The sequence below is a fragment of the Argentina anserina genome, chromosome 6, assembly GCF_933775445.1.
Source record: "Argentina anserina chromosome 6, drPotAnse1.1, whole genome shotgun sequence".
In the NCBI taxonomy this organism is placed as follows: Eukaryota; Viridiplantae; Streptophyta; class Magnoliopsida; order Rosales; family Rosaceae; genus Argentina; species Argentina anserina.
In genome coordinates, this window is record NC_065877.1 from 22377017 (window position 1) to 22404896 (window position 27880).

The 27880-nt window shown below is 40.0% G+C and overlaps 3 protein-coding genes and 1 pseudogene across 3 annotated transcripts; 2 read left to right on the plus strand and 2 right to left on the minus strand.

The window, feature by feature from the left end:
- The first annotated feature begins 4461 nt into the window (after positions 1–4461).
- Positions 4462–8733, plus strand: LOC126798216 (uncharacterized). Its single transcript, XM_050525107.1, has 10 exons — positions 4462–4882; positions 4971–5036; positions 5123–5303; positions 5440–5636; positions 6045–6095; positions 6194–6285; positions 7000–7130; positions 7918–8012; positions 8224–8328; positions 8454–8733. The coding sequence occupies exons 1-10, from the start codon at positions 4565–4567 to the stop codon at positions 8589–8591; spliced, it is 1374 nt and encodes a 457-aa protein (XP_050381064.1). The 5' UTR covers positions 4462–4564; the 3' UTR covers positions 8592–8733.
- A 1288-nt stretch (positions 8734–10021) lies between these two features.
- LOC126800110 (uncharacterized) lies at positions 10022–11831 on the minus strand. The gene is made up of 2 exons (XM_050527401.1): positions 11443–11831; positions 10022–10339 (listed from the first exon to the last, which is right to left on the minus strand). Exons 1-2 carry the CDS (start codon positions 11787–11789, stop codon positions 10207–10209), a joined length of 480 nt encoding a protein of 159 aa, XP_050383358.1. The 5' UTR covers positions 11790–11831; the 3' UTR covers positions 10022–10206.
- A 1124-nt stretch (positions 11832–12955) lies between these two features.
- LOC126799483 (phosphopantothenoylcysteine decarboxylase subunit VHS3-like) lies at positions 12956–15256 on the plus strand. Its single transcript, XM_050526691.1, has 3 exons — positions 12956–13302; positions 14599–14657; positions 14771–15256. Exons 1-3 carry the CDS (start codon positions 13177–13179, stop codon positions 15087–15089), a joined length of 504 nt encoding a protein of 167 aa, XP_050382648.1. The 5' UTR covers positions 12956–13176; the 3' UTR covers positions 15090–15256.
- Positions 15257–15857: 601 nt separating this feature from the next.
- On the minus strand, positions 15858–16462 carry LOC126800071 (triphosphate tunnel metalloenzyme 3-like; annotated as a pseudogene).
- Positions 16463–27880: the final 11418 nt, after the last annotated feature.

Here is a 27880-nt window from a genome sequence, read left to right on the forward strand (position 1 = left end):
GGGCTCACCACCTTTCCTATCCTCTCAAGTCTATTTGAATGGATACCATTGGAGAGTTCACCCCCACGACTTTGATGATTTCGTTTTGCATATCTACTGGGATCGTCGTTGAACATATTATTCCTCATGTTCATTCACTGTACGATCTAGCAGAGCTTGGACTTGGTTATGGGTACTAACCTGCCGATTTTTGCATGGATACGGTCCCAACGTTCTTTTCACTAACGCCTATTTGGTTAAAGTTATTTATGTGCCTCTATTGTAGTTATCTCAATAGGTCTACTTGAAATGATTAAGTATTCTGGTTGGTTATGATTTATGAATCACCAACACTTGTCCGCTATTTCCAATCTACAACCGTTGATCTCTATCCTGCGATATTAGCAGACGGTCACTTTGATGAGACATACTTCCCATCGTTAGGGGGAGATATGGAATGCTCCCATTCTAGTTTTTAACGCCAGGAATTGACGTGGTGGGCACTATGTCTCATTAAGATCCCGCACTACTCAAAGTGAGTAAATGTGCAACGCATTATCGACCTCCAGAAAGTCAAAAATTCGATGCTCAATGACTTTACCGATATTGCGAAAGTGACGAGATCGCACATAAATGTTGTGATGTGCCGGTAAGGTTGGGACTCTCAGAATATGGGAGAATTTCATATGACCTGGTCCTAGCACTGTTGGCACCATCTCTGACAGTGGGAAGGAAACCGGCGATGACACAATCGTACGCTGTGGTGTTGTCGGCGCCCGTGGTATTGTACCACAAAACAAGGGCGGCAAACGCAAAGATGGACTAGTAAGGGTCATAGCTTCGGTCTTGGCTCCTGCCTAGATGAGGGGGAGACCATTATTCTCTGGAATCAAAACCAGAAAGAAGCGAGATGCGTAGGCACAAGTATTTTGCCCATCATCAAGAGATATTATCTAAACATGTGTATCAACCAAGTTTTTGTGGGACGCTACAGACTCCTTTTGTTGATGTTAGAGAAGAATAGAAATCCCACAAATTGATCGTATACAGCGCGCGCGCGTGTTTAATGGATTGATCAACCATGATTGATGATGTATTCGCTTATGCTCTTATTCCGTTGTAAAGTATCAACGATGAGCAACTTGACCGAAGTGGAAAGAATCAATACAGGCTGAACTAGACTTGTTATGTTGGTCGTTGTTCGTAAGTGTAATGAGAAAGATGAAGTCATGCAATATTTGCTGAACTTATGGCGCAAAGATTGTCTCATTATCCTAGTATTGACTACGATGAGTTATATTCTCTCGTTATGGACATAATTGTTTTCCGCTACTTGATCAGTAGTAGTGTCCATGAAAACTGATTTGCAGCATATGATAGTGGTCATAGAATATCTGTAAAGGGATCTTGACGTAGATATGAGAGTGCCCGAGGGACTTTAAATGCCTCTAGACCACAGAGAGATTATGTAATCAGATTGCGACGTTCGGAAGAACGTAGTACAATCGGTTGCAAGAACTCATACCCATATGTGTTCATATGAAGCTAATTCTTGATTCTCTATTTCGTCTAAGTATAGATGATGAAAAGATTCAATGAGCTATACATTCATACATGTTAGTGTTGTTGGGACACTATTGCTTTCATTATGACGTGATTAAATATGCGCCTATGCATTGTCATTGGACTTGCATTGCTTCTTTGACATGGGTTTAGTTCTACACTTTGACATAGGTTTCATGTTAGGAGATAGATTAGCATCTCCGTAATAGATTAGGACTCCGAATCCTACGGGATTGTGGTTTTGTAATGCCTATATATAGGCCCCCATATCATTTAATAATACACAATTATTTCATTCTGAAACACGTACAAATTATTATGTATGTGTGCGTACAAACTCTTATTTATTTGCACACTTTGAGAATATAAATACATGATTTTAACCGTTCAAAAGTTTAGTTTATTACTAAAGATCATTTCTGTAAAAAATCAACATAAACAAAAATCGTTTGCTTTGTCGATTGCATCAAACAAATGAACAGTTATGTTGAAAGTTAGTAGTCTCATGATCAATCGTCAATTTGTTTGACGCAATTGACTATGAAGACAATTTTTGTTTACATTAATTTTTTGCAAACATGATCTCTATTAATTTAATTTACCTTTGAACGGTTAAATATTTTTATTTACACTGCGAAAGTAGATAAATAAAAGATAGTTCAGATACACACGTACATATTAGTTTGTACACAAATTTTTTCCTTACTCAATTGAATGATCAAATCACCCCCTTCTAGTTATTATATGAAATATAAAATTAATAGTTCGGCTTGGTAAATGCAATAATCATATACGGACCAAATCCAAAGAGCCCCCTCTAGACTTCAAATAATGTGCTACAAATGTGTTATTTCGGTTTGCTGAAACTAGGTAGCTCTCTGATGATAACCAACCAAACTCACCATTGCCACATTTTCGAATCACGCGGAGATCGATCATTGCATTCGATTAAGTAATAAAAGAGTGTATTTTATGTTCTGGTTTGTTGTGTTGTTTGGTTCTGATCCCAACTTTGTAATTATTCAAAATAAGATTGGTGGGATCCGTGATGAGGACATGGAATGGTGGAACGGAGATGGGTGTGGTCGAGATCTGACAACGGGTTTGCGGCTAGTAGCGGTTGACGACATCACTTCAATCATTGCCTCATGGTTCTTGGGGCACTCTCCTTGGGAAAATTCTAACATGCAGATCTTCACACTATGCAGATCAATTTTTATGTGCGTGCAGAAAAAAAAACATACCAAAAAAATGGAGAAAAATGTGTAATGAATACCACAAGATCCAACTTTATGAAAATTGAATGATGATGATTTGATCTGCATCATATGCAGAGCTGCATGATAGACGAATTCACTCTCTTTGGGCCAATTTTATGTACTCAAAAAAATGGAGAAAAATGTGTAATGAATACCACAAGATCCAACTTAATGAAAATTGAATGATGATGATTTGATCTGCATCATATGCAGAGCTGCATGATAGACGAATTCACTCTCTTTGGGCCAATTTTATGTACTTTGTTATTTATTGTTCATGTTTTGTGTGTTAGCTTTATTTTGCTTCCAGTTTTCAATAATAGTCTACTCTAAGTTAGTAGACCGAGGTGAGATTTGGTTTGGTTTGTACATCTTGTGTGTTGGGTCTGGCCTAGGACGGCAGCGAGTTCCTGACATTGTCAAATAGTCACAGCTTCCTAGTGGCAAGATGAAATGCATTGTCAATAGATGGTGGTCTTGTCAACAAAATATTGAGAAAATGGTCTTACTTGTTATATTGCTCTCTGTGAGATTTAGCTTTCCTATATGTCACTAATTGTGAAACAAATGGAGTTGCCCAGATATTTGGTATGTCAACCCTTGCTAGTTGGTGCATGTTTGAATACGTAGCATTAGGGGAGAAACTTGTTAATGTCCATGTCATTCTCTCATTACTAATTGTTCGGGATTTAGGCTTTACGTCCCCCCCTCACATGCGCGCACGTTGTATTAAGTCGTTTTTTAATGATAGTTTGAGAGCAGTCGCACTAGCCCTTACCTAAAAGTGTTGTATTATCGTAATTCATGTAGATTAGTGTCTAGATCTGATGCTCCATGCATTGTGTAGACAAAAACATGATTTATCAATGGTGGAACTCTAAGCTTATATCACCTAATTTCTTTGACAAGCAATGTGCAACAACATATGTTCTTGAACATCCAAATTAATCAAGTGTTTATATAAGCAAATGTTGCAAATTTGTTCACTAAGTTTTTGAGAAAACATACATTTATGAAAAACCTTGACATGCTCTTAGACATCAGGAGAGGTCTACATCACATTTCGATATCAAATGTCGATGTTGCGTTGAGTTTGTATTCTCCTTTATTCAAGTTTTGTTTTTCAACCAATAGAAGTATATTTTGCTTGACAAAATTTTACCGATGCAACATTTTGTACAACATGCATAATAGGCACATGACACAACGAGTATATTCCAGAAATTGTAATTGCGTCATTTACAATTATGGTTTAGAGTTCATTTTTTGGTCAATGGTTTAGAGTTCAAATAATATTTTTTAAGTTCAAATTTGCACGTTCATAACGGTCCATTTAAAGGTTCTCATTAGAAGCTCTCTCCAATTAATATTTTAATACCATTGGTACACTTATCTTTCCGTTGTATCTCTTAGCCAATAAATGAATAAAACACTATTTGCTAAGTGGTGTCTGTTAGATTTATTATAATCTTTGTTCTAGGCTTCTAGTTATGTCCCTCCCACAGTCCCACTTATATCCGATGGTATTGCAAATTTCCATTTTCAAAATTAATCGAGGTTTACAACTTACAACAGAAAAGAAAAGAGAAAAAAGAAAACAAAATGAAGCGCATGTGGTGCTGATTGGGAGATACGTGTGAGCAGAACAGTCCAGAGTTACTATTTGCCGCCGTATCAGTCTCTCTCACTCTTCTCACCCCAAATGATAAATCCTCTCCTCTTCTCTCTCTAAACCCCAAACCTCCGCCGTTGTGACCTCTCCAATGGCTTCAATATCGGCCGACCTAGCCGCCACCCTTCTCGGGCTAACTTCCCGCCACTCCGCCCGGGTCGGAGCCCCGGCCCTGTTCCCTCTTTCATGGAGACCCGGGCCTTCCCCACTTCGCTACTCATCTTCATCTCTAACCTCCTCTTTCCGCCAGAGACTGGTCTCCAACCCTAAGCGAGCCTCACGAAGGTTCAATGTCGCCGCCACCACTGCCACGCCGCCGCAGAGCGACTCCTCCGACGTCTTGACTCAGATTCCTCCGGATAATCGCATCCCAGCGACGATAATCACCGGATTCTTGGGCTCCGGCAAGGTTAGGTCTTCCATTTCCGGTTGTGATTTCAGTATGTCTGAGAGCATTGAATACTTAATTGAATTATGTTAAAATTTGGAAATTGCAGACTACGTTGCTTAACCATATATTAACTGCGGACCACGGGAAGCGAATTGCTGTGATTGAAAATGAGGTATGAGGCTGGTTTTACTGTCATTTTAAATTATTATTATCATGCTGATTTTAGTGTTGTGTATTGAGGTTTTGTTGTGTTTGCAGTATGGTGAAGTAGATATTGATGGTTCTTTGGTGGCTGCGAAATCGGCAGGGGCCGAAGATATTGTTATGTTGAATAATGGGTGCCTGTGCTGCACTGTGAGGGGTGATCTTGTGAGGATGATTTCAGACTTGGTTAATAAGAAGAAAGGGAGGTTCGATCATATTGTGATAGAGACTACTGGTATGAAGTGTGTATTTGACGTTAGTGTTCTCAATTTTGATAAGTTTGTAGAGATGTGGGGGCATACGACATCCTTTGTAAACTGAATTTGATTTGCCAGTGACGATTGAACTTCATGTGTTATTTTTATCTTCAGGATTGGCAAATCCAGCACCGATAATACAGACATTTTATGCTGAAGATCAGGTTTTTAACGATGTTAAGTTGGACGGGGTTGTCACGTTAGTTGATGCTAAACATGCTCGACTTCATCTGGATGAAGTCAAGCCGGAAGGAGTTGTTAATGAGGCAGTAGAGCAGATTGCATATGCCGACCGTATCATTGTGAACAAGGTAGGAATAATTACCATGCTGTCTGTTTGCATATGATTGGACCTTGCTCCCACTCAAATTTTGTCGTAAACTTCTTCCACCACTTTCTGTTTGGATAACAGCCTGAGTGCCTTGTAGGCTACTCGGTGCTGCTCCATATGAAACACAGACTCAACTCTTTCAGGTTCCTTGGTTATGTTGCCTTAAAGAGACAGTATTGCTTGCTTGTCTCACAAGTCACAACATAATGCTTGAAACTACATTTCTGATGTTATGCTTGCTGTTTCATTTTCTCTTGGGCCTCATTTAATTAAACATGAACTTTGTTCACTAGAAAAATATTATAGGATTAGGGAAATTAATTCATTTAGATAGAATTTTGTTGTTGTTCTGATGCTTGACTGAACCCCTTGTTCATTTATGACATAGACTGATCTTGTTGGTGAGCCAGATATTGCTTCTTTGGTGCAGCGAATAAGGGTGTGTATTCTGACTCTGCTTGTGTTTAATTATTCTTTTATCTTTTTTAGCATGGCCGTTTATGATTATTATATTGAACAAATGTATGCTGGAAACAGAACATTAATGGCATGGCTCAACTGAAGCGTACAGAGTTTGGAAAAGTTAACCTGGATTATGTACTTGGCATTGGAGGATTTGATTTGGAGAGGTTATCTTTCTTACCCATTTCTTTGGTGTTGGGTCTAGAGAGTTCTGTTCTTTTAGGGTGTTGCCTGACTTCCTATTGCTGGTTACATTACGTCATTACCTACTTTCTTCATATTAGGTTCTCACCAATGATAAATACTGGTTATATAACTCTTTTAAACAAGTTTGCATTTTCTGGAAATGTTGACAGTTTATTTATATAACGGAAGTTTGTGGAGAGTTATAGTTGAATCTTTCCTTAAATCTAGTATGCGCCTTCAAAGTTACATGGTTAACAGGATACAGGATACAGGATTCTTTAGGATCACAAAGTAATGTAATATAATGAAATTTTCAGCACTCTTTTGTCAGTGAAAATGATAGAAGAATTGACTCCGGACGTTTGGATAGTAGATAAACTTTTTGGAGTGTTAAGAACAACATCCAAATCAGATTACTAATATTCTGTTGGTATTGTCACTCTCAATTTGATATTGGAATAATTGTTTTTCTCATTTGAATTGTATTTCTGTAGTTCTGTTTAAAAATGTTAAATGTGAATTACAGTCATTCATATAAAAGAGGTGATGATTCTGGGGGCATATACTCTCCCTGTCATTTTTTTTTAAATTACGTCAATATGATATGTAACACTCAAACAGGTTGCCACTTCATTATCACACCAGAGGGGTGTGTTGGAATTTCAACATGCTAATCTTTGCTCTAATCTTGCCAGGATAGAGAGTGCTATTGATGCTGAAGGTGAGAAGCAAGATCATGATCATGATCACGATCACGATCACCATGATCATGACCACCATCACCAGGATCATCATCACCATCATGATGAACATGATCACAAACACGGTATATCTATCTTATCATTGAAGCAGATGCTCGTTTTGACTGCACTTTGTTTAATTTCTTTATATTACTATGACAATGTTAATCAATCGCAGTGAAGCAAACTATCCAATCTTACCCTATAACACTTCCACACATCTACCTTATCTACGAGAATTCTCTCTTTTTTTACTCCTACATACACCATAAGAGAGCAATAGCATATTTCAACTGTCTGACAGAAATCTTTCTGAGCACTAGACATGCTACCAGAACCCACACCAAGGCAGACATAACCAGAACCCACATCTCATTGGATACCTGCAATGCCAAAAAGAACTAGTGATGTATAATTAATCCTTCTTGCTTACAAAACACACACTAGCAAAGAGATTACTAAGCACGGGGCATTTGACTGGTATTCAACCCCTCACGAGTTACCAGCCTGGTATGAATTTTTTCACCTTAGATGGGATGTCAGCCTCTCAGGTTGGCTCAAATATTTAAACAGAGGATCCCTTTGGTAAAAATAGGAACCAGCTGGATGTAAAAATTATAATCTTTATCTACAGGCTCATACACAAAGAGACATTAAGACGAGTCTAATTATTCTTGGAAATCATTGAGTCAGTATCTTTAGTCGGAAAATATCAAGACTGAATCGATCATGTGGTTTACTCATGCAGCTTCATTTTTATACATGTACATTACGTATTAGTTATTACATACTTACTTGATTGCTTTATGAGTTATGATAATGCATTACACATAGTTATTTACTGATATTCATGCGCTTGGAACTCATATGCAGAACATCATGATGGCCACCACTCCCATGATCATGTTCATGATCCTGGTGTGTCTTCTGTCAGTATTGTTTGTGAAGGGAACTTGGATCTTGAGAAGGTCTCTTCTTTTTATAATTTTAGCTTATCGTGCGTCATATATGACATCTGCCTTTATGATTTTCGTAAAACATGTCTAGTTTTGTTCTGAACTCTCTGATATTGAACAAATTTACATTCTATTGGTAGTTCCAGTGGTTATGTATATTATTTATTTATTGATTATTTTTGTTTTCTGGAAAGATTGTACTGATGGACCTTGATATTTGTAGGCTAACATGTGGCTGGGCACACTGTTGCTGGACCGGAGTGAGGACATATACCGGATGAAAGGTCTTCTATCTGTTCAGGGTATGGATGAGAGATTTGTCTTCCAGGTGAGATATTCTTGCATGTCAAGTTCGACAAATGCTTACTCATTTTTCTGAGTAAGTGATGCTGCTAAATGGAGCAGATAAAATTTATAAGTTAACTTATGTAATCTTATTTGGTTTTCAAACAGGGAGTTCATGATATATTCCAAGGTTCGCCAGATCGGTTGTGGGGCCCTGATGAGCCAAGGACAAATAAGATTGTTTTCATAGGGAAAAACTTAGATGCACAAGAGTTGGAAAAGGGTTTTAAAGGTTGTTTACTGTGAGTGCCAACAAATGCTCCTAGTTGTGTCTTTTTTGTTTATTGAATACTGAATAAGTGATAGCTGAACATTATTACTGTACATGTGATGTCTGCGGTAAAAGTGAATGAGAATTAATTTGATTAATTGAAAATATATATCTTTACTTCTTTAGAAACGTTAAAACCTCAAAATGAAGACATTCACAAGAAAAATTGTCGATATACCATATAATCATGAGGTCTGAAGAATGAGCTGGAATTATCTTTGTCCATTTACATTATTTAGCTTTTTTTTTTCCAAAAAAAATTACATTATTTAGCTGAGAGAAGCCTCATCATAGCAGGGGATTTACCGCTTGAAAGCAATGGAGCTTTTGAATTTTTATCCTTATGTTTTGTTCATGGAAGCGAGATAAGGAATAACTCTATGCCCTTACTCGAAATTCTATTGATAAAATAAGAAAATAATATAAAGATTTGGATCTCCAAATTTTATATTGAACCCTCAACCCTCTACTGAATCTTTCAACATTGCTTCATCCTTCAGTTGTATTCAAGACGCGCAGATCAGCTGATGAATGGAATGCATTAGTTTACACAGGAAGCAAAGAAACCCAGAAAATTACGTGGGGCCTTGTTAAATGGAGGAAAAAGCACCCACCATCAACTCTTGACTGCATCATTAACATAACTAAATCCTATAGTAGCACCAGTCTCAGTAGTCATTGAGAAAATTGGATTATACTGGATCATTTTATGCTGTTTGGCACAAGTAGAGACTAGTTACTTGTACAGTACACGAATCAAAGATACCCAGAACAAAACGTAAGATTATGGAATGGAGGAAATAATTTGTAATAGAGACAGGCACCAAACTTACATAACCAAATCCATAGCACACGGGCAATCGGTACTCCAGTGACCTGATTGCGCAAATGAATCACGGCTTTGGAGTGATAATTGCACGTTTAATACAATTCGTAATATCGTGCTCGTTCCTAAATGCACAACCAGCACAAACTATTTCAGCAGCGGGACCAACAGATGCGCCTTCCGGAAGATACTTGAGATATGGGCAGTCCAAACTAATATGGTCTCCTCTCTTCAAACAAACAACACAGTGCCATTTACTCTTTTGATCTGCGATGAAATTGTTCCATGCTTCCTTTCCAATATACCTAGGGTTTTCGTCCCTTTTACGTCTCATAGCAGCAACAGTTTTCCAAAAAGGTGTATCCATGCGTCTCCTCTCAGCAGCAGCTTCAGCCTCAGGTGTTATCTCAGGACCGTATACTGGCAATACATGAATGGCTCTACAGTTCTTCTGGATGGCAGCCATTATGCGCTTCTGAAATACAAAAAGAAATATTGTCATAATGAATTCCAAGTCAGAGAGCATCTCCAACAGCTCCTCTTAAAATTCTCTGTTACAGAAGATAAGAACACTAAATCTGTAAACAAAAAAAACAACTGTAACTGACTGGTGAAAACTCTAAGCCGATTAGACCAAATATTGACAGCTAAATTTCCAAATTTCCAATCACAGATTACTTTAATTCTCCATTCAAACACTGCAAACAGAATATGTCCTCGATCAAACCTCACCCACAGAACCGCAACAAGTAGAAAACTCAAAGTCATGCACAAAATAAAATGAACACAAGTTGAAGACAAACTACGGAAAAACTAGAGACCTGACCAAGGCTAAAACACGTACCCTTCCACTTAGCAAGAAGCGCAAGGTACTCGCGCTTTGCCTCTTTCTCCTGAGGGGTCTTCCAGGGCCGGCCCTGAGATTTCCGGGGCTCGAAGCGACGAGAAAAATTGGGGCCTCTTGTCAAAAAAAAATTGAAACAATAAATTTTTTGAAATAACAAAACATAGCAATAAAACTTTCAATAATAATAAAATGCTATAATGTTTGAAACAAAAATATAAAAGTTACAAATATCAGTATCTTCTTACTCAAAAATTGCCATTCTTGCATTTTTAGAAGCAAAAGTATCAATTAAGCACGAACACTCAAGCTTTTCCGCCAACTCTTTTTCAATCGATAACATAGCCAAATAATTCAGTCTTTCTTGAGACATAGTTGATCGAAGATAAGATTTGATCAACTTTAACTTCGAAAAGTTTCTCTTAGCACATGCAACAGTAACAAGTATGGCTAATAAAAGTTTGTAAGCAATCTAAGCATGTAATAACTGCTATCTTTACTCATTTCAAAGTGCTTACAAATTGTTATTCTACATAATGTAAGATGTAGTTTCATCATAACTGTTAGTAAAAGTAATATAACAACAAATATAAATACAAGTAATTGTTGTATTATATTACAAAATTGCTCAGGTAATACATTGTCTCAACCAACAAGGTTTTGTATTTAAGTTACATTGTCAATATCTTTTGTCCACAAAGTCAAAAGATATTAACTTAGTGATATCCTTGAAAGATCAATATATTCTTAGAGGGGTCTCACACATAGAAGATTGTTAAATTTTCCTACTGGTGCTAAAGAAAATCAACACTAGATACATACAAGAAAGATAGAAATGACAGTTACGACACACATTACATTACCCAAGACACAGTCTGATCTTCACCCAAACCAATGGTCCTCTTGTAGTTGCTTCAAAACTCCAATAACTGAAACAGAATCACCATTTTCTTCGGATACATATATATTTTAGAATCTCGTTCTTTATTTTGGTATTTTAAAGTCTGACCCTTCTTTTTTTTTCATAGCGTTTACCGTAAAAAACATTGTCACCGTTTTTTTTTCTGACCCAGTTTTTTTTTTGTACAATTAAGGGGCCCTTAAAATTGGGGGCCCAAAGCTATTGCTTTAATGGCTTGGGCTCAAGGCCGGCCTTGGGGTCTTCTTGCGGCGCCTTGCGAGGAGCTCCTTCAGCGTGGGGCCGCCCCCGCCATCAGGGTCTTCAGAGGGCTCCGGCTCCGGGCCGGCTGCGAGATCAGGGCCCATAGAAGACATCGCGGGGACATCAGGTTCTCCCGTGAAAAGGTTTAGTTCCACGTTCTGGTCGCAAGAAGACAATTGGAGCTCCTTCAGGCCAGCCATGACAGAGACATCATGTCGAGACGAACGGGGGCGCTTCAGGCCAACCTCGACAGGGGAATCAGGGTTTTCAGAATTCAGGGTGTCGATCGGGCATTTGTCGCCCTGGACATGAGGGTCATCCTTGACAGGAGATAGGGGCATGACTTTCTAGTTCCACGAGATTGCGGATTTGGGATTAGCGTAAATTGCTGAATAGGTATCTTTCGGCGGAAAATTCGAGTATAGATCAATGTATGTTATACATTCTACATTCTACATCCGACGATCGATATTGTTTTATGAGTGGGGTCAAAAAAATAATATTTATTGTCAACCGTTAGATGTGGGATGTATAGCATGCATTGATGTATACTAAATTAACCCCATTTCGGCGGTCCAGTAGAAAGTAAGAATGTGAAGTATTGTATATTAATACATGAGGTTTAAATAGAGATACAACTGGCACCCTAGGAAAATATATCCTACGTAATATGTAACCTATACATATAAGGAAAGTAAATATATGTGTTCATTCCCACACTTGCGTGACCTAACTAGCATGATAAATATATGTGTTCATTCCACCAGCACGACGAGGTCGAAGTCTGCAATTTCTTTTTTTATTAGTTGTGCATGTAATACCACTTTGATCAAAAGAACAATTTGCTGGATGTGTGTGGGGGCTTGGCAGCGGTGGATGAAATCGTTTTGGTTGAGGTTTGGTTTGTTTAGGTGGAAGGACTTTACTACATGGCTGTGTATTTGCACATATATATATATCATGTAAATGGTTAAAGATCAGCTAACATTATTTAGATGCATGGTTGACACCACCTAAGGATCAATTAAGTTGCACCGTGCACTGGCACCATCGTGGTAAAACGATGGATTCATGGAGGTCTTATTGAACATCGTCTATCAGCTTGGTCACACTATTTCTCTTAATGTATGGTGGACTTTCCAATTTCTCATAGATTAAGAAATCGAGTTACACTTTATTAGAAAATACCACTGGGGACATTTGATCACACTAATATTATGTAGCGAATTTAGTAATTATTCTTCTTGTTACTATTCTTATATGTAATGGATGATTGAATACATAATTAAATCCACCAATATATAATATCTATAAATGTTGAGTGACTAAATAGTCAATATAATACCATTTGATTTAGTGACACCAGTCTCCTTTAAATCCTTAATAAGTAGGAAGTCGTAATTTCTGGATTCCCTACATACTTATTACAATATTTGAGTTCTTTGTTCGATACAAATAAAATCTAGTCGAGTGTGATCAACCATCAAAACAGAAAATAATTTTTTGGAAACAAACGAGAAAGAAGAACGAAACAGAAACAGCGGGCGATGATATACGCCGCCCTCTCCAAGTCAAATTATCCCAAAAGAGATATGGTCTCCAAGTCAAAATAAAATCAAAATCCTGATCTTTGTTTGCCAAACATAACCCTCAGATTGCACAAAGCTCAGAACCTCCAACCTTCTCTGTTCTCTCTCTCTCTCTCTCTGTTCAGTCTGCTGTGTTCGAATGGAGATGCTCAGTAAGTCCAATTGTGCTGCTGATTTCGACAGCTTCGATTACTCTCTGCTGGAATCTTTGGTGGCGGAGACTGCTATTCTTGCTGACAAGTCTCTTCTTTTACTATTTCTGCTGGTACAACGTTTCTGAATCCAATTATTTTTCACTACTTTTGACTCTGCGGATCTTTGTACCTTGTAGCTCGTACACTAGTGCAATTGAATCATAGATTTTTTTTTCCTATGTGTCTTGAGGTAGCTTGATTCTGTGCATAGAAGTATGAAGTACCTTAATTTGTAAGATCTGTTATAATTTCATGGGATGTCATTTGCTTATTGGTTTTGATAATTTAGAAGGAGCTGAAGAGTTTAGGTTATATGAGATCTTGTGATTGAAGCCATACGTGGGTGAGATTAAGGTTAGTTTGGGGGTTTCTGCTATCCAAACGCTACTACTTTAGATTAATTCAAACTTTACTTAATTGGGGTATACCTGCATTAACAGTTTGTTGATGAGACCATTGTAGGATCAGGATTCTGTTAATGAGATAGGCTTTGCATTTTAGACTTTTAGGGTGACCTAAAGCTAAATCCCTGCCTAATCAAGCATTGAAGCTGTGATGATTTTAGGTAGTTACCATTTCAATATTCAGTCACCAAATACAATAACCGTTTGATGTCTATAGAAAAATGGAAACGGTTAGTTAGTCTATCAAATATCTGTCTTGAAGTTAAGTGGGTTCCTTGGCTGGGTAACAAATGTAGTCCATCTTCAGAAGAAAATGATCTATTTAAAGTTAATATTATCTCAAAATTTTATTTTGGATTTGTTTCTTATTTTCCTCAACAACCAAGAGGATGAGACTACTAAAGCTTTTCAAATTGATATTCCATAACTGAGGCATCAAGACTCTTTGGAAAATGAGATCCAATCTTTGGTTTGTAGAAACAATTTAAATTATATGGATACATTGGTAGAAGTTATCTGCTAGTGGTAATTGTGTTGGCTTTATCTGGTCTGTATAGTTATCTTGTACTCTTTCAGAATCTCTGATGTTACTAGCCAGAAAATGATGATAAACTTCTCTGGTTGTGGCTCATATTATAGTCTTGTAGGATATAATGATGCTCATACTGCCAAGTATCAGCATCTTATCTCGGGATCATGTAACTTGCAATCTTGTATTGTCTTGTTATTTGGTATAATTACACAGAAACAGTTCTTTTTCTCAACCATGTGATCAGAAACTTTTCTTAATCGTGTATTGTCTTGTTATATTGTCTTTTTCTTTTTCTCCAGAAACTTTACTGTAGAATTCTGTTTTCGCTTCTGCAATATTGCTGGCGTCTCCGCTTGCTTGATTGCTACTGTTTGTATATGAGTTTTTTGTTTTACATGTCTCATCCTTCCTTTATCTTTGTTGTTCAACAGGTTTTGTCTTCAGTTAACAAAAAGAATGTACTGCTGGATTCAGTGACAACAGATCAGAGGTAGGATACACATTTTAGCTATCAGAATTGGTTATTTTTTTGTAATATATGTTAACTGCTAATAGTGTGAGGGATGGAAAGTAATTGCCAGTGCATGTGAGACTGCATTGCAGGTTTCTAACTTCTGACCTTAATAAAGTGAAAGAGCCTGATGCTGAAAACAGCGATGCAGGTGAAGCAGAGGGTGACAATGACAGTGACAATGGCGATGAGGACGAAGATGATGGTAATGACTCAGAAGAAGATAGTGATGATGATGAAGAGGATTCTGATGATGAGCTTGTGGCTACTGGTTATGGAGAAAGTGATGACGAGGATGAGGACAGTGATGAGGACGAGGATGATAACAGTGATGAGGACGGGGATGATGATGACAGTGAAGATGAGGATGACGAAGAGCAATACAAGTTGCCTTCACAAAGAAAGAAGTGAATCAATTCATTTCCCTGTATTCTTTGGCTATATCCTTGGGAGCTGGGGTAGGCTGCATACTTGTTCTTATTATGTCAAATTTTGTTGGGATCAGTCTTCAATTTGAAAGACAAAGAAGAAATTCTTTTCCTTTTGTTAATGGATGATAGATCTCGTATGGCAAATATAATCTCTTTTAACTACAGTGGCTTAGTAGCTCGTATCATATCAGTGAGTGCTTAATGGATGATATGATCTCTTATGGCAAGTATAATCTCTTGTAACTACAGTGGCCCAGTAGCTCATATCATATCTGTGAGTGCTTCTCATCTCATTTCATTATCTTCTGCATTGGCAATGGGAACGCTATAGATGGGTGTTGGATTTTGAACCTGCAAGCTAGCAAACTAGCCAGGAAACTGAACCTTGGCGGACGGGATCTAATTGAGCTTGGCATTGCCCTCACGATATATCAGAATCATGAGGAAACTAAGACGTAAGCCAGCACATTGTGTTCTTTCTGTTCATCATAAACAACATCTACTTGTTATTTTCACCATGATGAAGAAGCATGAAACTTACATTAGTCTCAATTACAAAATCAACACATCAATTGTGTTCTTTCTGTTCATCCATCAGAGACAAAATCTACTTCAGCCAACTCTACAACCTCGTATCCAATTTTCATGCTCAGAATGCAACATCCATTTCCATTGTATCAACGCAATGCAGATCAACTCATACATTTCAATATTTCATACACCAAGTATCATCAAAATTACAAAACACTCAATCCGGCAACTTGCCGGACTTGAACACCCCAAACTTGGAAACATCCGAGTACTTGTACTTCATCCCATTCTCCTACAAGAACCTCTCTAGAGCCTCCTTATCTTTCTCAGGGTTCAAGCTCTCACGCTCCAATTCATAACACGTCCCAAAATCGAAGTTGCTCTCGTCCAACTCCAGCTTCAAACCCTTCCACTCATACACACCCCTCACATTTTCTAAACCCGCCCAAGCACACAAACCCTTGCTCCCCCACCCCAAACTCCTCCCTCACGCGCTTCAGGAGAGTGGAGGAACTGACGGCCAGGAGGCGCCACGGCTCAGCCACGCACGCGCGTCTGAGGACCGGGTCGAATGGCTCTTCGAGTTCCAAGACGCGGCTGACACCGTCGGAGATGACGGGCTTGGCCTTGAGGGAGAGGACGCAGCGAGAAACGACGTTGTAGAAGCGTAGGTGGAGGATGGCGCGGTTGGAAGAGAGCTCGGAGTTGGAGCCGTCGAAGAAGATGTTCTCTTGGATTAGGGAGGTGGAAGGGTGAGAGGAGGTCGGAGAGCTTTTGGTGTGTGGAGGCGTCTGGGAGGCGGAGCTTCACTTCTACTTCCATTGTTGATTTGTTGCCACGAAATAAACGAGTGAAGCTGATGTTCTATACTTGGCTGATAGAATGATATGATAAGAAGAGAACAAATTTTGTTCTGTTTATACCACAAATTAATGCTCATTATGTTTCGTCATCTTGGTCCAGACTCCAGAGAGACAAATGATATATCAAAGTACGTACAAGAGGCCAGGGTTTTTTTACTATATAAGACCCAGGGTTTCATCCCTCTAAACCCTTCATGACTTTATTAACAATAAGACCCAGGGTTTATATGTCAGCTGTATCTTGATTGCATGCACTAGTAACGAACAATCTGTCCAAGATAACTTTGGGATAGTTCAAAGTCTCAACCAATGTCATACCTTCGTGGAGTGCCAACAATTCTGAATGGAAATTAAGGTGAAGTCAATTGGACACAAGGTTTAACAGCGCACCTGCAAGTCTGCAACAAAAGCACCTTCCTCATATTTCTTATAACCATACCACAACCTCCTTTACGTGAGTTTGCAAGGTACCCACCATTTCTGTTACATTCGATCCAATCTTGTTCAGGTTTAGCCCGATGCGTGAACTCACGGAGCTGAGCAGCCTCATTAACATTAGCCTTCTTGAAGTCATTGTACCAACCCAAACTTAACAAATCTGCCTCCATTGGTCTTTTGCTTTTGTTCTCCCATATTTTAGAGTTCATGTTCGTCCAAATGGACTATAAAATCATAAGCACTTGAGCAAACTTTTCTTTTGGCATACTATGATACGCAATAAGCAAATGATGATGTATACTTGTAGCTCCAGTAGCTGATATAAAGATGCTGCTAACGAAGTCTCCTGAGCATAGGGACACTCCATAAATAAATTGAACTCATCTTTATAATTAATCATGGTTGCATAACAAGCAGCTCATGCATGTCCCCCAACTAATCGTTTCTGCTCAAAGCATCTCTTGTAGGTGAAATACCGGCCGGTACAAGTTCTCCAAGCATGCAAGGTCACTTTCCTAGGGACCTTGGCATTCCATATAGCCTTCCAAAGGCCTGTATGAGGATCCATATGAGGTCTAGGCCCCAAACAACCATTTCGATCAGTACCCTTTATGGAGGAAGAGAAAATAACATTCAGTCTCATACATTTTCCATGTTTGGCTTAGATAACTTATTAAGCAACTATATCTTCATTTCTGTTTCAGGATGAATAATTGTGTATTATTGAATGATATGAGGGCCTATATATAGGCATTACAAAATCACAATCCCGTAGGATTCAGAGTCCTAATCTATTACGGAGATGCTAATCTATCTCCTAACAGGAAACCTATTAGGCTAAGACACATACAAGGGTAGAATAGTAATTCTCCCGGAACACTCCCCATTGTGTCGCATGCCTAGGTTGCATGGCGCACAACGTTGCCTCGGTAAAAACCTTGTCAAGCAAAACAAAAACCTCCTGGGTAAAACAAAAGCTTGATCGAAGGGAAAAAGAGCACAACGCACCAACTACTTAAGGATCTTAACATGTGATGTAGACTCCCCCTGAAGTCTACCAAAGTCTAGAGTTCCGATAAACGACGCATGCCAATGCTCTTCACATGTTTCACAAAAGTATATTTAGGCAAAGACTTGGTGAACAAATCCGCAACATTGGATTCTGAACTCACTTGATTGATCTGAACATTCAAGAACTTCTGTTGTTGAACGTTGTAGAAGAACTTGGGCGAAATATACTTGGTGTTGTCTCCCTTGATGAAACCTAACTTTGTCTGCTCTATGCAAGCAACATTATCTTCATAAATACACGTAGGTTGATCAGTTATAGAGACTAATCCACAAGAATCACGGATATGGCGAATGAGTGATCGTAGCCAAACACATTCTTTAACTGCTTCATGGAGAGCGATGATCTCCGCGTGATTCGAAGAAGTAGCAACAAGAGTTTGCTTCGTGGATCTCCAAGATATCGCCATATTCCCAATGGTAAACACATAACCGGTTTGAGAACGAGCCTTCTGAGGGTCAGAGAGGTACCCTGCGTCGGCATAACCAACTAAAAAGTTGTTTGGAGTCTTTGCATCGGGGGAAGGAGCTGCACGGGACCGGTTGCTGCTCTCGGCACTGTGCACGGTCTCCACGCCATGGCGGCCGGCGGCGTTGCTGCGGCGTACGGCGGCAAGGCCGGGGTCGGCGACGGCGGTGGTGTGGGGAGATACCGTGGTGGTGTTCTCTCTGCAATAGGGGTAGAACAATCCCATGTCAAGGGAACCTTTCAAGTACCGAAACAAATGCTTGATTCCATTCCAATGACGTAGCGTAGGCGCGGAGCTAAATCTAGCTAATAAGTTCACAGCGAAAGATATGTCCGGTCTAGTGCATTGTGCAAGATACAATAGTGCCCCAATTGCACTAAGGTATGGGTCTTCAGGACCAAGAACTTCTTCATCATCCTCTTTAGGACGGAAGTGATCCTTCTTGATATCTAGACTTCAGATGACCATGGGAGTAGACAATGGACTGCATAAATTCATATTGAAACGTCGAAGCATCTTCTATGTGTAATTTGACTGATGCACTAAGATGTCGTCGGCCCTATGCACAAGTTCAAGGCCGAGACAGAATTTCGTCCTCCCTAGGTCTTTCATCTCAAATTACGACTTCAAATAAGATACGGTATCTTCAATCTCATCAAGAGTATCGATTATGTTCATGTCATCAACGTAGACCGCAACGATGACGAATCCGGAATTTGTCTTTCGTATGAACACGCATGGGCATAGTTCATCATTCTTATATCCCCTTCTCACCAAGTATTGATGCAACCGATTGTACCACATTCTTCCGGATTGCTTTAACCCGTACAATGAACAACGTAATCTGACTACATGAGCACTCCGTGGTCTGGAGGCACTTGATGGAGGTAAAGGTAGTCCCTCTGGAGCTTTCATGTACATCTCTGTGTCAAGATCCCCATAGAGATAAGCTGTGACCACATCCATAAGCTGCATGTTTAGTCTTTCGGACACTACCAGACTAATAAGGTAGCGGAAGGTAATGATGTCCATAACAGAAGAATAAGTCTCTTCATAGTCAATGTCAAGTCGTTGTGAGAATCCTTGCGCCACGAGTCTTGCCTTATAACGCACGATCTCGTTCATCTCATTACGCTTACAAACGAAGACCCATTTATGTCCAACTGGTTTGACATCTCTTGGAGTCAATTCAACCTTTTCGAAGACTTCTCTCTTCGCTAATGAGTCAAGTTCTGCCTAGATTGCTTCCTTCTACTTCGGCCAATCTGCTATGCGTTCGCATTCAGCTACAGAGCGAGGTTCAACATCGTCTTCAGATATGATCTCATATGCGATGGAATAAGCGAAAACGTCATCAATGTATGTAGTGGCTCGGTCTCGGACCGACTGCTCACTTGTGTAGTTCACTGTGATTTCGTTGTTCTCTGGCATCAAACAAGGTTCCATAGCGTCCCACGGTAACACTTGATTTGATTCATGGACATAGCTGTAATCAGAGACAATTTCATACGATGGTGATTCATCGTTGATGACGCGTTGTACCTTAGATGTTTGCTTCTTTCTAGGTTTTGAATCCCTAGAGTTTATCAGTCTCCCCCTTTTCCTTTAAGGAGCCGAGGCCAAAGTTGCTCCATGCTGGGCCATCTCAGCATCATCGCCACAAGGGGCGCCGGCAACACCACGGCGTACGGTGGTGCCGCCACCGGCCTCCGTCCCACTGTCAGGGGCGGTGCCAACGTTGCTAGGTCCAGGAGCTTGTTTTCCACGCCTGTATTTTGGGACATCCAACCGTGCCAGTATATTTGCAGCGGGTATGTTCGATCTCGTCACTTTAGCAATATCTACAAAGCCGTCGGGCATCGAATTCGCGACTTTCTGGAGGTCGATAATGTGTTGCACTTCTAACTCACTTTGAGCAGTGCGGGGATCATAATGAGACATAGTGGGGACACACCACGTTAATTCCTGACGTTCATTTGGAATGATTACATTCTCATCTCCCCCTAACGATGGGAAGCATGTCTCATCAAAGTGACAATCTGCAAATCTTGCAGTAAAGAGATCTCCGGTGGTTGGTTCTAAGTAGCGGAAAATCGTTGGGGAATTATAGCCAATATAGATACCTAATCGTCTCTGAGGAGCCATCTTAGTATGCAGCGGAGGCGTAATAGGCACATAGACGACACAACCAAAGATGCGTAAGTGTGAAATATTGGGTTTGTAACCAGTTATCATCTGGTACGCACTAAACGCTTGGTTAGCCGCGGGTCGGAAACGAATAAGTGTCGCTGCATGCAACACTGCATATCCCCACGCAGAGACCGGCATGTTAGTACACATAACCATTGCCCGAGCAACAAGCTGAATACGCTTGATAGTAGCCTCTGCTAGACCGTTCTGTGAATGAACATGAGGAACGGGATGTTCAACTTCGATCCCAATAGACATACAGTAATCATCAAAAGTTTTGGAGGTGAATTCTCCAGCATTATCCAAACGAATGGATTTGATAGAATAGTCGGGGTGGTGAGCCCGAAGTTTGATGATCTCAGCTAATAACTTAGCAAATGCAGCATTTATTGTGGATAGCAAAGCGACGTGTGACCAACGGGTCGAAGCATCAACCAATACCATAAAAATATCAAAAAGGTCCGCATTCTGGTTGAATAGGTCCACAAATGTCACATTGGATACGTTGTAAGAATGGAAAGTTCTCGGTTGAAGCCTTAGCAAAAGAAGGACTTCCTTGAAATTTAGCATGAGAACAAGCTTTGCAAAACGAGCGATAGGCATCAGAAATTGCCATGGAGGCATGAGAAAGCATGGGAGGCATCACAAGCTCCTGTGAAGGAGGGGATGCCGCCACCGACGGCATGAACACAGTGGAGCTGCCGAGTGAGGCATGCGCGGCCACACCGTGCGGTGCATGGGTAGGCACGGCCTCACCGTGTGGAGCACGGGTGAGATGATCCTCCAATCGCTTCCGGGACTTGAAAAATGGATGACCATGTGAATTCTTAAGAATTATAATCATCATATCACGTCCAGGGTGCCCGAGACGGGCATGCCAAAGCATATAAGAGTCTGAATCACAAAAGTTGCGTTCAACCGCATATGATTCAAAGATTCGAATGGATGTAAGATACAAACCATTCCCAAGACTCTTCATCTTCTCTAAGATGCGGCGCTGGCTTGCTTTCTCAGAGGTAACACAAAGATATTCTTCTCCATTCTCAACATAAGTATCGAGGTGAAAACCATTGGCACATATGTCCTTAAAACTTAGCAAGGTGCGGGGAGACTTCGGCGCATAAAGAGCGTCTACGACATTGAGAGTCGTACCATTAGGCAACATGAAAGAAGTAGTGCCTCTTCCTTGAATGATGGATTTCGAGCCAATCATTGTAGTCATCGAAGAAGTCGAAAACACTAGATCCGTGAACAACTGCATGTGCCGTAGGACAGTGTGGGTGGTTCCGCAATCAGCTAGACATTCGATTTCGCCACGGGACATTTACAAAATGACAATTAAGAGAGTCAGCGACACGGGAACAATTCTATACAATACGCCGTAGGATATTGTAAGAAAGGGAATCAGAACAAAGCGCGATCCCATCGAATGTATCACATGGCAACAGTACTACATTCTTCAACGTAAAGAGTTGGAAAGCATGGTATTGAAGCAGTGAAATACCAAACAGTAAACTAGGGTGGTAGAAACCATCCAAAAATGGTGTGAAAACACACACAAAGAGTGCCGGTGAGTGCATATAACAGACTTGGAGAAAACCGGAAAAACGAACCGGAAAACCATGTCATGAGGACTCAAAACTGGGTAAATTTTGGACGAGGAAAACATGGCAGTAGGGATTGCTGAAATATGCCAGAAAATGACGAGAAACGACGAAAAAATCGTCGGAAAACTCGCCGGAAAACCGGCCAGCGGCTGCCGGAACTGGCTGGTATGGAGGCCGGAACTTCAGGTCTGACAGGGGACGCCGGCAGGAACCTGGTGGCGGTGCCGGAAACGCCGGGATTTGGCCGAAAAACGGCGAATACGCCGGCAAAATGTGCCGGAAACGCTGAACAGTAACCGGGTCCGGCCAAGGGCAAAACGACATCGTTTTTGACGTTCTGAGATTCGTTTTCCAAATTTTAAGTTCCAAATTCACAATGTAGTGCTATTGGGGTTCCATGTAACCCAAAAGCGTTCAATTTAAAAACTACGTGAGTTGCACACGTTGATCATCATGCTAAGTATAGGGTAAATAAAATTCTCAAAGAGATCGTTTTGTAAGAAAGAGAATGAGAAATTTTATTGAATGCCAATTTTTAATACATCACGCATGAACTTCTAATTCCAAAATCAAAAGACTAGTACAAAGTCAATGAAAATAACAATGGCGGTCGGCCATAATAATACTTGAATCATAAAGCTAAAGAAGCTAAAACGACTAGTCAAAGTCGGGAGTGTCCATGGTAGCGGCCGAAGGTCTAGCCTTAGAGGCAAGGGGCTCGGACTTCATGGAGATATGGTGAGTCTCGATCTCATGGTCCTCATCCACATGATTCGATTCGGGTTGTAGAAACTTCTTATAGGCGGAGTAAGCCTTGATCATCTCTTTGCTAGCGCGACAATCGCGATTAAAGTGCTTAAAGGAGCCACATTTGAAGCATGGAGACTTGCCATTACCGGAAGTGGAGGCATGAGGAGGCACACGGCCTCCTTGAATTTTGGGACGGGGACGGCCTCCCCCGGAGGGTGCGGCGCCGCCACCATCACTGTCCAAGTATTGGACCGAGGCCGAGACCGGCCTTGTTGCCTCCCACCATGAGAGTTGTTGTTTTGGTGCTGGTATGGAGCGTTCCTTGATTGATTCTTTTGCTTATGAGCTTTCCCATAGTTAGACTGTGGCGTAGAAATTCTTTTAGTGCCAACATGTCTATTGTTGTTGTTGAGGAGGATCTCAGAATGTCTCTCCTTCTTAGCCAAGAGCGCCATTAAGTCGGCGAAAGACCGAATCTTCCCTTCCTCTACATGAGTGCGGTACATATGAGCTTGAACCTCATAGTTGATTGGAAATGTGTCAAATGTCTTATTGAGAAGATCTAGGTCGTTCTTGATGACACCAACGGTGCCAAGATCGGATTGCAAGCATAGCATATCTTGATTGAAATCATCCACTCTCTTATAGTCCAATAGACGGATGTTATCCCATCTAACGTCAATTCAGGAAGAAGCTTATCATGAACGTTGTTGTACCGCAAGCGTAGTTTGTCCCATAATTCTTTAGGATATTTTACGTTCAAGTATTGCCTCTTGAGAGTTGCATGGATGTGACGTCTCATGAAGATGAGAGTCTGAGTCTTAGCCATGGGTGGGAAATCAGCAGGAGGGTCGGCAAACATGTCTTCGATCCCTCGGCTCTCAAAAACGAGCTCCATGTCGGAAACCCAACGGTGGTATTCCTTTCCTTCTAGGTCAAGAAGGCTAAATTCTGGTCGAGATGGCGATGACATCTACAAAACGAATACGGAATCGATTAGATTCAAGTATAATAGGAATTAGAAGGGGTGACGTATATGGTCACAAGAAAAATCGATGCAAACGGTGATACTCATGATCGCACCCAAAACAGCGGTGCACTCAGGTGACCACACGAAAATCGATTAACTTCCTTTTTAAAACAATCGTGACTCCCCCTGGACCGTCACACAGAAAACATCGACCAAGAGGGGAAAACCATCCCTTGATAGTCTCATCGGCGTTATAAGAAAGGCCGGAATTAAGACAAGAAGAAGGCTAATAGCGCACGATATAATATATCTATACCTTCAAAAGCGGGAACGTTTATAAAAAATTTACCTTTGAAGGTTTGTAATATACAGGAGTAGCTTCTCTTGAGTGAAGTCATTACTTGTGAATTTCGCGTTTCTTGCGTGAATATGCGGGAGGAGCAATTTTGAATGTTTTGATGCGGGGACTTGCGGGGCAAAAAGATGTTTTTTTTTTTTGCGGAGCGAATGCGGAGGAGATCATGCGGGGCTGCGTGCAGGGGTTGTGGGGCTGCATCGCGTGCAAGGCTGCGGGGTTGGGCCGCGTGCAGGGCTGCATGCGTGCAGGGAGCAGATGCCGGAGGCCGGAATCGACGGCTGCCGGCGGAGGAAGAGAAAAAAAAATCTAGGGTTCTAAAGGTTCAGGGTTTTAGGGCAACGTGTTGATAACGTGTTTCAGGATGAATAATTGTGTATTATTGAATGATATGGGGGCCTATATATAGGCATTACAAAACCACAATCATGTAGGATTCAGAGTCCTAATCTATTACGGAGATGCTAACCTATCTCCTAACATGAAACCTATTAGGCTAAGACACAAACAAGGGTAGAATAGTAATTCTCCTGGAACAATTTCATATTTTTAGGTCGGGATGTCAAAGAAATATGGTTGTGGATACCTTTTGATTAGTACGCACTTCGCCTCTCAAGATCTAACAAAGTTGTAGAAAGAACTAAGTGAATTTGCTCAATCCATCTTGTCTGTACCAGAGTTATAAAGAAAGGATACCTAGCTTGATCACTCATTAAACAACATATTTTCAGGAATAATACTATGACTTGGTAAATCATTGATTCTTTGAATCAAACCCTAAGAATACATTACCAATTCAATATATAAAACAACCGATACAGCTGGATACTTCATTAACAAGTGATCATGTAAATTGTGAAGTATGTTAGTATGACATCTTTTTTTAAATGAAGTCACCGCCTTGTGCGTTTTGGTTTATATCATGGGAGCAACAACTAGTAATATGAGACAATTGGAGAAGTTGAGTCAACAATGTTGTTGGTCAATATTCTATCACAATCATTAGCTAAGAGGGAAATAAACGAGTCAAAAGTGTTAGAATTTTTGGGTAAACAGATTGTAAAAAGATGTAAAGGTTTGCCTCTTCTTGCAAAGGTTTTAGGTGCTCTAATGCGCTCTAAGAAAATCAAGAAAGAGTGGTTGGCTGTTTTAGAGTAAGATATGGGAGTTGGAGGTAGTCGAGAATCAAATTTTTCAACCATTGCTACTAAGTTATTATGATTTAGCTCCAAATATCAAACGTTCTCATTTGTATTGTATTGTGTTTCCAAAAGATCATGTCATTAACAAAGACAATTTGATTGTGATGTGGATGTCACAAGGTTATCTTAGACCGGTATCAGTTAAAAAAACAACGGCACTATATATTTTTCTTTTTCCCAGCATCCTTTCCGAAATGATCTTGAACGAGCCTTGCAGTCATTTTTCTGATGTCTTAACCAATGGGACAGCATGTCGTAAGGTATTACGTTATTTGTTGAATTTGTATCTTAACATTTTACCAAATCAATGATCAACAATCATACATGCATTCAGCGTTCAGGGATAAACTTGTTGTTGGAAAAATGGTTTATAAACCATTTAAAACCAAATTTTAATTGATTAATTAAATTAAGTTAAATTTATAATTAATCAAAGATGAACATAGATTTGAGTTCTCCATAATGAGGGCTACAAGATCATATGTTTGTTTGTGTAATTTGGTTTGTGGGTGAATAAGAAATTGTCACTCAAAGATGGCTACTTAGAATGAGGGAAATGTATTTGTCCCACATTGGAAACGAGAAGTGTTGAAAAGACTTTATATAGAATCCATTGTGTATGGATTGTAAAGTGTGTAAGCCCCCTTATACCCTCTCGCGCATGCGTAGGGGGGTGCAAATCACAGGTCACAAGGGAAACTCGTGTATGCCCGTGCGACCTGCGGACACGAATGCAACACCGAATTGAGGGTTTGAATGCAGATTCTTTTTGCATTTTTGAAAATTCGGTTTTGACATTTCAAATTCTCTTGACTGTTCAAATTCTTCTTTTGTAACAACTATGTGTTATGGAGAATTATAACATAATTGAAATCAGTGCTTGTAACATATGTAACTCATATATGTTATGATCTTTTGATTTCTATAACAGCCATCCTATTCATTGCTGATTGCAAATCTTCACTGTATAAATAGCTACCATCCTTTCATTGTAAATCATCTATTCGAAACACAATCCTCTCCCACTCTCAAAGTTCTTAGCTTTTCTCTGGTGATAGAAAGAGGTACCTTTCGAGTTCGTTGAAGGTTCTAGTTAGTAGTTCAACTTCCTAGAATTGTTTAGTCGTTATATCCTGGGAGACAAGCGCCGAACATCCTTGCACCGGTAGAGGAGGCGTAAACGTCTTAAGGACAGTGTGGTATCACACACGTCTCGACTAGTTCTTCCATCACCAATTGTTCGGTATTTTGGTTGAATTTCTTGTCGTGTTCTTCCTTTTAGAGTTGCATGATTTATAATTATTTATAATTCAGGTTATTAAATTATATACGCAATATATCACTGTTTTTCTAACAATCTTAAGACGTTTATATTTGATATTGCTTATATAATTTGTTTTCGATATTTATCTACATTTTTTCAAGTAAACTTACACATTGTGTGTGTGTTCTAGTTTCCAAAAATGACTAGCGGAGAAAATTCTGGAAATGACAAGGGACCTTTGGTGCTAACTGTGCCGACTGCTCCCGTTGTACCTGTCTCAGTATCCCATGGGGAAAAACCTGAGAAGTTCAATGGTTTGCATTTTAAGAGGTGCCAACAAAAGATGATGTTTTATCTGACCACTCGGAATTTGGCAAGATTTTTGACGGAGAATGTTCCTGAGTTCAAGGAATATGACCATGGAGATCAAGCAAAGATTGCTGCTGTGAATGCATGGAATAATTCTGACTACTTATGTAGGAATTATATCATGAATGGTCTAGCCGACTCATTGTACAATGTGTACATTAGCATGGAAACGACAAATGAGCTATGGGAATCCTTGGAGAAAAAATATAAGACCGAGGATGCCGGCGCCAAGAAATTTATTGTGGGCCACTTCCTTGATTATAAAATGGTGGATTCAAAGACCGTGATGAGTCAATTCTCGGAGATTCAGCTAATCCTGCATGAGATTCACGCTGAAGAAATGCAACTAGGTGAAAGTTTTCAAGTGACATGTGCTATTGAAAAGTTACCACCTGCTTGGAAGGACTTCAAGAATTATTTGAAGCACAAATGAAAGGAAATGACCATGGAGGATCTAGAGGTTAGGCTTCGCATTGAGGAAGACAACCAAGGATTCGAGAAGAAAGCATGGATCAATGGCGTCTCTGCCAAGACAAACATAATGGAACATGGTCAAGGTTCCAAAAACAAGAAAGGTAAGTATCAAGGGTCTAAGCTGGGGCCGAAAGGAGGCATCTCCAAGAAACCAAGGTTTGAAGGTAAGTGCTACAACTGTTACAAGGCTGGTCACAAGTCTCTCGACTGCAACAAACCG

Bases quoted from the DNA above. Each gene is read 5' to 3' on its own strand.
- LOC126798216 (XM_050525107.1), top strand. From the start codon at position 4,565: ATGGCTTCAATATCGGCCGACCTAGCCGCCACCCTTCTCGGGCTAACT. The intron at 5,037-5,122 runs GTATGAGGCTGG...TTGTGTTTGCAG, and splicing joins TTGCTGTGATTGAAAATGAG to TATGGTGAAGTAGATATTGA. The intron at 6,286-6,999 runs GTTATCTTTCTT...TAATCTTGCCAG, and splicing joins GGAGGATTTGATTTGGAGAG to GATAGAGAGTGCTATTGATG.
- LOC126800110 (XM_050527401.1), bottom strand. From the start codon at position 11,789: ATGCCCCTATCTCCTGTCAAGGATGACCCTCATGTCCAGGGCGACAAA. The intron at 10,340-11,442 runs AAGGCCGGCCTT...CTGGAAGACCCC, and splicing joins AGGCGCCGCAAGAAGACCCC to TCAGGAGAAAGAGGCAAAGC.
- LOC126799483 (XM_050526691.1), top strand. From the start codon at position 13,177: ATGGAGATGCTCAGTAAGTCCAATTGTGCTGCTGATTTCGACAGCTTC. The intron at 13,303-14,598 runs GTACAACGTTTC...GTTGTTCAACAG, and splicing joins TTCTTTTACTATTTCTGCTG to GTTTTGTCTTCAGTTAACAA. The intron at 14,658-14,770 runs GTAGGATACACA...ACTGCATTGCAG, and splicing joins TCAGTGACAACAGATCAGAG to GTTTCTAACTTCTGACCTTA.